This window comes from Salmo salar, chromosome ssa14 (genome assembly GCF_905237065.1).
Source record: "Salmo salar chromosome ssa14, Ssal_v3.1, whole genome shotgun sequence".
Lineage (NCBI taxonomy): Eukaryota > Metazoa > Chordata > Actinopteri > Salmoniformes > Salmonidae > Salmo > Salmo salar.
The window spans coordinates 62,007,467-62,018,059 of record NC_059455.1 but is presented as its reverse complement, the minus strand read 5'-3'; the positions used below and the strand labels follow the sequence as shown (position 1 = coordinate 62,018,059).

General features: G+C 43.6%; 1 protein-coding gene across 1 annotated transcript; it reads right to left on the bottom strand.

Annotated features, from left to right (window-relative positions):
- Positions 1 to 976: 976 nt before the first annotated feature.
- Positions 977 to 10,174, bottom strand: LOC106570036 (proteasome 20S subunit beta 2). Its single transcript, XM_014141946.2, has 6 exons — positions 9,924 to 10,174; positions 9,009 to 9,131; positions 8,757 to 8,827; positions 1,866 to 2,028; positions 1,544 to 1,593; positions 977 to 1,202 (listed from the first exon to the last, which is right to left on the bottom strand). Exons 1-6 carry the CDS (start codon positions 10,012 to 10,014, stop codon positions 1,074 to 1,076), a joined length of 627 nt encoding a protein of 208 aa, XP_013997421.1. The 5' UTR covers positions 10,015 to 10,174; the 3' UTR covers positions 977 to 1,073.
- Between the last annotated feature and the right edge of the window lie 419 nt (positions 10,175 to 10,593).

Genomic DNA, 10,593 nt, shown 5'->3' with positions numbered 1-10,593 from the left:
TTAACCATAGACACACTACCCACCTCCCTTTCTCACATACACAAATTAATAATTACTGATGCGAACGTGCACCCCAGGGGCCACAGAAAATTCAGAGAGCCCATTTACGGCAGAGCGATGAAGTGAAAACGATCCCTCACCATCACAGCGGTAACTGTCACCGTGCCAGGCAGTCGCCAGCCCCACCGTTACCTGGGAGACCACCGCGACACCAGTGCACAACACCGCACCTCAGCTTCTGTCCCTCCCCCATCTGTTAAACTACCTCTCTTATCTGCTTGTTCTCTACACCTCCTTACCTGCCCCCTCCCTCCACATTACCCCCAGTGTCAATTCCCCCATCCTATCTCCCTGTGACCTGCCCCTCCCCCTCTTCCTAAATCTGACACTCAGCAGGGTTGTTCTCCATCTCTCTGTGCCTCCAGGCAAACATATGCTGCTCTTCCCGTCAGATTCCGGTGTGTTTGGGAGAGAAGGGATTGTTTAATGTTTATTAATCACCTGTCTGCGGTATAGGAGGAGAGAGAGGAGTTGGAGACACACTGGCTTGATATTCACTATTCTGGCTGTTTTCCCATCCGGCTGTATAGCGGTTTTGTTTTTCCTGAATGTAGAGGAAAATTAGGATTATAAGTGTTGTGACAGCTAGGTAATAGGAGTTTATATGCTATGTATTTATCGAACATAACACTTAAATATACTGTGCGCGCAATACAAGCATAATATTTGGTACTTAACTGGTGTTCCAAGTCTTACGAAACAACCCACATTTTACTGAGGTACATTACTTAAAGAGCAATAAACAAAAACCCATATTATATGGCTTCTCACTTTCACTCATGGTTGACTATGCACGTACACGACACATACAGAGGCACACAGACAGTCAGACTACGGTGTACACAGCAGAGTACACAGCCAGAAGGCTGTTCTCTTTACAGGGGACACAGAGGAAAGCACCACGAGGACAAAGATATCTCAACGGTGTGTCACGTTTTATTGGAACAAAAAGAGCAAAAGGTCTACGGTACAAAACCCCCCAAAAATGTGAGCATTAGGGGTAAGCAGCGAGCTTAGGAACTTGGCGCCCGAGCAACGAACTTGGCACCCACGGGCATAAGCTTCTCCAAGTCATGGATGCCTTCCGTGTCAATCAAACGGACGCTGAAGGAGGGCAGGTTGAGGATGAAGCGCTTGTTCAGCTGGAGGAGACAGAGAGAGGAGAGTTAGGTCATGAGTCTATTCATGCCAATGCACGGGGTGTCACTAGAATATAGGAGAAACAAAGCTATGCTCCTGTTATAGCTGATATTTTCAGTTCATTGAACAGTTCTCACTAAATGTAGTTTTCCTAAATTAGAGACGTCTCAATTTGATCAAATCAAGTAACTTGCACCCGACTGCTGTGTGGGAAAAGATTCAAGCGCAACGTGCATCACAGCAATATCTCCAAACGTGATGAACTTAAAACCAAATAATGAGGTGGTGATGAAGCACACCGCCGTCATTCAGCTCGCTCGAAAACAGAAAGAGGAGAGCTCACCTCCTCAACGCACTTCTTCAGGAGGCCCACGGCTTCATCGCGAGTCAGATCTGAAGCACGAGAGAGATTCGAGAGCGGGAGACAGGAATAAAAAAGAGCAATATGACTCGCTGCACATCCTGATGAAGTTAAACTTCGACACAAGAACTCTTCAATCATTTACTATTTCAATTCTGTTAAGGATTGAGAGAGCCTCGAAGAACACAGCGAAAGGAACGGGAAACAGACGAGAGGTTAAGAACAGAAGGAGGCAGAAAGAGGAGATGGAGGGCAATAAAATAGAGGAATAGTAAAAAGACGTATGGAGAACGAGAGATCCCACCTGGTCTGTAGTAACGGTCGAGGATAGACAGGGTGAGGTAGGCTCCGTAGCCGTGGGCAGCGAAGGGGGCCTTGGCCAGAGCAGAGAGGTGGTCCATGTAGTAGAGCCCCGGGCCATCCGTCTCATCAAACCCAGCCAGCAACAGGTTCACATGGTACGGAGTCTGGTGAGAGAGGAGAGAGGCATTGGTCAGCGAAGATGTGAAAAGCAATTCTGATTATTATCGCGACATTATGGTATTATCGCGATATGAAGACATTATCGTGTGATGACAATGTTCGCACAATGGAGCTGTAAGGAAGGACGATGAACAAAATGATCACACACACACACACAATACAATTCTTCACCCACATCCAAACAACGTCGTCCAGTTTTCCTTTCCTTCGTTATTACCGTCCAAGGCTGATGCTCCGACAGCGACCAATAGTCAGTACCATAGAGACTAATCGATTTAATATTGCACGCCAACGATTTCTCTCTATGGTCAGAACATGAAATGATCATTGCATAAGCTGGCTGCCAGACACTTTGAAGCGGCAGCGTATGATTAAGACCGCAACAGAAGGCAAATCAAATGTTTCTTTCCAGCTCGCTCAAACGTCGCCGCTCCTAATTATCGGCTGTGATTTGGAAGTTAACAAAATAGGAGATTAAACAACAACAGCGGCGCAAGAGTATGGGGAGGGGTGTGAAACTGCCGTGACATGGAGGGGGGGGGGTCATGGTGTCACCAGCAGTATGACATCTGCTGGGAGATGGCACCCCCGCTGCTGCTCCCCCCCCCACACACACCCCTCCACTCCCGCCTTCACCCTGGAGTAACGCCAGGGCTCATTAAAAACTTCTGTAGTCTCTCTCTCTTTCCCTCTCCCTTAAATTACTTATTTTATCCTTCTAGCCACTCCGTTTCAATGAGCTCTTCTACACAATCGCAATACTCCTCTTTCGCCATCATCCCTCCTTGCAATAATCCCTCTAATCAGGAGAAATGGAAGTTTCAGAAACCAGTCGTGGTGTGAAACCAGTCATTCGACAATTGTAGAGTTTCCGTTTAAAATGAGTCAAACCTACCGATGCTATGAAGTGAATGCTACAAATCAGCAGCTAAGCATTGCACGTGAACCCAGTCCTAGAACAGAGAGAGACAGTGGATGTCTAATGTGACATCCCCTGAGCTGCAGTAACCTGAACACCTGCCCCAAGTATCAATGTGTGTTAGACACTTGCACCAGGGGAAAGAAAGGCCGACTTGCCATGCTCCCTGTGGAGAGGGGTTGTGTGGGTGTTCCAGTGGCATCACCCCCACCCACCCGTCTTCACAGGTTACAACGTAACAATACAGCGTAGGAGATGGCATCAAAATAACCCTTCCTCCCTATGTCACCTCAGAGGGCACCAACAGCCGGGCAGCAGGCTCGTTAAATCCCGCACCTGACCTCACGCCAAGTCACAAACACGTTCAAAAGAACCTCATAAAACACACCGAGAGAGATGGGCTGTCTAATATTCATTCAACTAAAAGGATGTACGGTTAGTTGTGGTGATGAAAGAAGTGAACCGTAGTAAATCAACCCAACCCCGCTCACTCTCCCTCTCCTCTTCCACGTGCCAGCGCTCGCTCCCTCTCTCCTTCCTTCCTGCACTCCCTCCCCCTCTCTGTGCACCGTGCCCCAGGACATGTTCTCTTTATTGGCATTTCTCCTCAATGTGCTGTATTAATTGTTCATCTGTGCTGGAACAGGGGAGTCGTGTGCAATATGGCACTAGTAATTATTTGTGCCCGTGCTGTACTAAAAAAAGAAAACCCCATATGTGACGCTAGCACCAGAAACTGTTGCTGTGGCCTTTTTGCTAAATCTTTAAATAAGCAAGAGGACTTACTTGTTCTTTTGGATACAACCCAAGAGGCTACATATGACTGAGGTAATGGTTTACAAACCCTGTAAATGACCATTGCCACTGAAATTCTCTGTCCATTTTACAAATACAGTTTTGAAATACATAATGCAGTTAGTGGATTTCAGGTTTCTTTACAGTTGCTTGCCAGTGTTCTCCATCTTCTCTCACACCATCTCTCTGATGCTTGGCGCTTACTCCTGGGGTTATCGAGAGGCCCAGTTGTTGTTCTGGATCCCTGGTAGGTACACAGTGCAAGATCACTCCCCAATCGCACAATTCCAAGCACCATCGCTACCACTTATCCCTCGAGGTTTCGAACCACAAGAGACATCCTCTTCGCTTAACAGCTTAGCTCACCTCCATTCAGGTAGACAAGAGAGAAAAAACATGAAATGCTCAGGAAGGAGTGGAAAACATGTTTATGTAACATATTTGCATGTCCATATATTCCGGGGTGGGTGTGAATTGGGGAGCATAGCTAAAGGAAGGTGTGGGATGTCAACGAGAAATTGCTTTAACTAAAAAAAAATGCAATACTTTTGGGAACCCTGCGAGAACCGCATACAAAAATTCAATATACATAAACAAGGATATTTTTACCACAGGATAAAAAAATAAATATATATATGGTATTGCTGCCTTTGGGCAGGCATGTATTTCTGAATATTTTGTAATGTTATCCAATATCTAAAGCACATATTAAACCAGTAGCAGCCTAACTAACACAGACACTCGCTCGCACTCTCTTCTGTGCCGTGTTGACTTCTGGGTCTAGCTCAAAGCCCTCGGGACTGGCCCCCTCTCTCCCCTCCATATCCCACTCCCTCGGCTCCCACCTCCTTGTGTCCCACATTCCCTTCTCAGCCTCACTAATTGTTTTTTGTAATTATTTTCATCCTTCTGCTATTGTGACAGGCAGCGGCTGCACTCTTCTTAACATATTAACCTCGCCACAACCAGATGAGATTCAGAGGGACGGACACGAGGAGACTTGACTCCTGTGTTCTTCACACACACACACACACACACACACACACACACACACACACACACACACACACACACACACACTTCACTCCAAGGAGTGGTAGGACAGGGACCCGGTGGGTTGCATTACGTTTCTGCTGCAGGTGTTGCGTACCGTTGAGACAAGAGCGACACTTATGCCAATTCACAACATATTGACAAATGTCTCTAGATCAGTCAAAATAAACTCGCTGCCCACATCTCAAACTGATATAGTAGAGGTACACAGAGACAAAATGGGTGGAACGTGTGCTACACTAGCACGCCATGAAAGCAGTAGGTTTTGTAGCTGCTACACTGGAAGCGGCCAACATGCTTGTGCCCAATTTTCATCTAAAACAATGGGAATGACTCATGCTCTGCAAAGGTTAAGTGTCCAGTGTAGTACGCTCGTTAGACTGAATTCCCACCTGAATGTGTGACAAAGGCTAAGCGGCAAAAGCAGAGAGCAACTTAGTAGTAACATAGTATAGTAGGCCACGCTACATTGGAGAAGATACAAGCACTGGTCCCCATTATATAATGACATTGTCCCACTGTGGCATTGCTGTAACTTTACAGCACAGCCATGCACAATTACATAGGGTAAGCGTACTTATTAAACCCCCTCCCATCTTTGGACTTACATTTTATTTTTTTCGCTGTTTAATGCTTCAACCAAGTCATTGGGTTATATCCATAACAGTTTTATTCTAAACCAATCAGATGTTTTATTATTAAGTTATTGACAGTTGTGCAAGTTCCCGATTTCAAAGCTCCAAAGCAAACTTTGGTGTTGAGGGGACCCTCAGATAACATCTTCAGATATTTTTTGTACTTTCTCAGATAAGTGATCACACTTTATGTACAATTAATATGCTAATGATGCACATGATAGCATATTTCATGGGCATTAATACATTTCTTGCCAATTTAAAATATGGGTTTTTCATGCTAGCAGTCGTGACTGCATGTCACAGTCTCACAGAAGCAACATAACTTGAACTAAAAATACAAAAATTCAGCTTACATTCTTAAAATGCATTGTCTTATTTGTCTGTTAAATGAACCTTGCACTGTTATTCCCAGATGCCATTTTCGTAAATTTGAGATTTATCTTAGGTGGACATAAAGGGTGCAGTAGCACAAAAAGCATTCCCTCTATTTATAATGTAAATTGAAATAAAGAAATATTGTAGGGTGTCTAATCAAAAAGGCATATTTTCATCAATGGGGAAATATGTTCATTGTGTAGATACTCCTCTAAGAAAACCAATGGTGCGAACTAGGGATGCACGAGATATATCGGTGAACATATCGGAATCGGCCGATATTAGCTAAAAATGCCAATATCAGTATCGGCCCGATGTCGAGTTTAACGCCGATGTTAAAAACCGATGTCAAAACTACCGTGCATACCTATATAATGTAGGTACATGACGTAATGACGCCACGTAAAATTTTGCGCTACAGGTGCAACATAGCATTCCTAACCTAGCCCACAATGTCTGCTGTGTGGATCGAGCAGTCAACAAGTCGGGCAGTCATTTGAAAGATTAAGACAATTTCAGCGAGACAACTCAAAGGCAAAATCCCTTGACAATCAACCGTTCTGTCGTCGGTGATGTTGGCTTTCGCTGACTGGTCGAGCACCAGTACACACTTCCAAGTGCGCTATTTTTCAGATGTGGCCCTACTGGGGTTACACAGTAATAGCGTCACTGCTATTAGCTTCACGACATACATACATATTATGGAAAGCCGTTTGGGTCTATGCGTGTCAAAAAATATACAGAAGCACTGCCAAAGCTGTACAAAAAAAGTCAGCAAACACCAGCCACGAATGGTGTGTTTACAATACCGCGTTGGTAATAAAGCATCACTTGCTCGACCGCAACTTCTGGGCTAGCTAGTTTTAGCTTGGTACTTAGCTAGCACCAATACAACCAGCCTGAAAAAACAATGACCAGTAGAACCTGCAGTCGTTTTCATTATTCTTAGCAATGATTTAGGAATCCTTGTGAGTAAGTATTAGCTAGGTTGCCACTTGTTGTTCGCCTATTGAAATTGAACTTCAGTTCATGAAAATAAATAGCTAGCCAGCTACTTAACCCTGTTGCCCAAAGCTAACGTTATAAGCAGCCAGCTAGCTTCATTTGGCTAGTGAGGCTCGACCTGACCGGGGCATGTGTTGTGAAGCTTGCCACACTAAGGATTAGCACAATAGTGGAATTTGCAGTTTGCCTTCAGAATAAAAGTATGTCAATGACAATTATGCAAAGGAATACAAGTAGTAGAATTATGCCATACTTTTATTTTGAAGGCTAACCGCAAAGTCCACTGATGTGGCTAATCCTTATTGTGGCTAGCTTCACATAGATGGGTCTGACCACCATTAATCAAATAAGAACTGTCTTAGGGTTATTTTAGATGACACCTGAGTTTGAAGGTAGGCCTTGAAATAAATCCACAGGTACACCTCCAATTGACTCAAATGATGTCAATTAGCCTATCAGAAGCTTCTAAAGCCAGGACATAATTTTCAGGACTTTTCCAAGCTGTTTAAAGGTGTAAGTGTAGGTTCCGTCCCTCTCTTCGCCCCAACCCGGGATCGAACCAGGGACCCTTGCACACATCAACAACTGACACCCCACGAAGCATCGTTACCCATCGCGCCACAAAAGCCGCGGCCCTTGCGATGCAAGGGGAAACCCTACTTCAAGTCTCAGAGCGAGTGACGTCACTGATTGAAACGCTATTAGCGCGCACCACCGCTAACTAACCAGCCATTTCACATCGGTTACAAAGGCACAGTCAACTTAGTGTATGTAAACTTCTGACCCACTGGAATTGTGATACAGTGAATTAGAAGTGAAATAATCTGTCTGCAAATAATTGTTGGAAAAATTACTTGTGTCATGCACAAAGTAGATGTCCTGACAGACTTGCCAAAACTATAGTTTGTTAACAAGACATTTGTGGAGTGGTTGGAAAACAAGTTTTATTGACTCCAACCTAAGTGTATGTAAACTTCTGACTTCAACTGTATGTTGTGTGGTCCTCCCGCTTTGACTAGGGATAGCATGCAGTTTATTAGGCTGCAGGTTAAATAAGTAATGGTGAAATTCACAGCGTGGTGAAAGTGCATGGTAATGAGCTTGATACTCCTTTCCAATAAATATCAAGGGTCTTATTCTGGTGACATGATGATCGATGCTTGGCTGCTGTTTGACAAATGAAAATAATCTCGCTTTTATCCATAATATCCTTGTTATGTAGGCTATCCTACACGCACTGTATCTGCGAGCTGTTGACTACAGCTCACATGCCAAAACCAGAGTGGGCACATTTGCTATATAGCACAACAGTTTGTGACAAAACCATCGGAAGAATTGAAAATGCGATGGGAACACATTCACGTTCATCCACCTCTGGCCTGCTCACCTCCCTACCTCTGAGGAAGCACAGTTCCCGCTCAGCCCAGTCAAAACTGTTCGCTGCTCTGGCACCCCAATGGTGGAACAAGCTCCCTCATGACGCCAGGACAGCGGAGTCAATCACCACCTTCCGGAGACACCTGAAACCCCACCTCTTTAAGGAATACCTAGGATAGGATAAAGTAATCCTTCTAACCCCCCCTTAAAAGGTTTAGATGCACTATTGTAAAGTGGTTGTTCCACTGGATATCATAAAGTGAATGCACCAATTTGTAAGTCGCTCTGGATAAGAGCGTCTGCTAAATGACTTAAATGTAAAATGTAAATTTAACTTAAATTTTTTATTCTGTACATTGGAAAGTAATCCCAAAAGTATATATTTTTTTGTGCACTAAGTCATCATGCACAGTCTGTTATCCACAACAAGTCTGTTTGATGGAAAAAACGTGCATATCGTTTTATGCAGACTTTACAATATTTGCATAAAAATCTGTTGCCAATTGGATGGAATCTTCGCTAGTGTCTGACTTATTAGGCAAATAATTACCCTGCTTCGAAGGTAGTCTGCAAGGTTCTTGCGTGTGAAGTTGGCTGCCGCTTTTGGACTGAGTTCATAACCTGAAAGACAAGAGAGTCAAACGAAAGGAATGCCCATGTCACACGTAACCATGGAAACCCCGTAACTCAAATCTTCCTTCTATATTTAAATCAAGATTAGAAGCGTAGCGGTGCCATGAATAATAGGCCTACTAGGCCATCTTTATTTTGCCACCGGAGAAACTCAAGAAAGAGAACTTACCGTTTCTCATTTTGTAGAGCTGAATATTCTTCTGGATGTACTCTGCAAACTGCACTGTGTCACCTGCCTCTCCCACACATAGCAATAGAATCTTGTCACTCAGCTTGAACATCTTGTCTTGGTCTGAGGGCGATAGACAAGGTGTTAGTTATTCAATCACACACACACACCAGTGAAATGTTCAACATGATGCATGGAAATACTAAAGAAAAAGAATACACCATTTTCCTAAAATGTGTTTGATTACAAATAGCGTTCAGATTTTTTGACAGAGGAAAATATTGCAAGTCATTTTGATAGTAATCTGGGCCTACTTGTGTGTGCACTCCTTGCCGACTTCCACAATTCGAAGAATCAAACTACCTAGCTGGCTGGCTAACACACTAGCTAGCCTTATTTTACCTATCTAACAAGTCTGTAACCCACTGTTTTGAGTTTGTGAACATGCAAGTTAGCAAGCTAGGTAGACAGTCCAACACGATTGTTCCCAACACACTTAGTCGCGTGAACAGTTAAAATCGTGCAAGATAGACAGATAGCTAACGTTAGGTGAGAACTGAAAGCAGAGATACTGTTCTAATTCCTGCTGGAAGCCACATCAGTTAGCTAAGAGTGTGTGCTTTTCCGATCTCGACTCATTAGCCAATGAGAAAGGAAGCTCGCTAGTTAGCTAACTAACTAGTTAGCTATTTAGCTCAAACAGCAGATGTTAGCTAGTTAGGCTAGAATGCTTAATGAACACAACCATTCTAACTAGTAAGTTAACATATGACTGAAAACGGAAATGTATGAGACAAATATGTTGGACCTTTTACTAATTTTAAACATTCTATGAATTAGTTAATGGCCAACAAAAGCCGGTTAAATAGCTAGTTGGCTAACTGCAAAAAAGCGATGTCATAGTCATAACGTTACCCTGTTTCATCTGAATGATGCTGTTGGCGGCAATATTATCAGCAGCAACCAGGACAAAGTCTTGTCCCTGAATCCCGATCAAATATTCCATAGTGTAATTTATGGGTAACAATTTTAAAGAAGTTTGCTTGAGCAACAACTCAAACTCGTTCGTACACTCAGATTACGCAGCAAAACTGTAATAATGGGCGCAAGATGTCGACGTCATGAAAAATGAAGCTTTTCTCCTTCTCATGTGACCCAGGTCAGGTGCCACTGAAAGCCTACTGCAAATCAGAGCCCTCTGCTGAAAATTATTAATGTACCACGGTCTATCTCTGGAATATACAGACTACTTTCTTTTAATTGAAGTGGGGTGTTTAATAACCAATAAAGCAAGATAAAAAAAAGAAAAAAGAAACACACAAAAAAATTGAACATATTTTAGTAATTTAGCAGACGCTTTTATCCATAGTGAATTACAGGAGCCATTATGGTTAAGTGCCTTGCTCAAGGGCACATCGACAAATGTACCACCTAGTCGGCCAGGGATTTGAATCAGAGACCTTCCGGTTACTGTCCCAACGCTCTTAACCGGTAGGATACTGCTAGGCTTAATACACACACACACACACACACACACACACACACACACACACACACACACACACACACACACACACACACACAC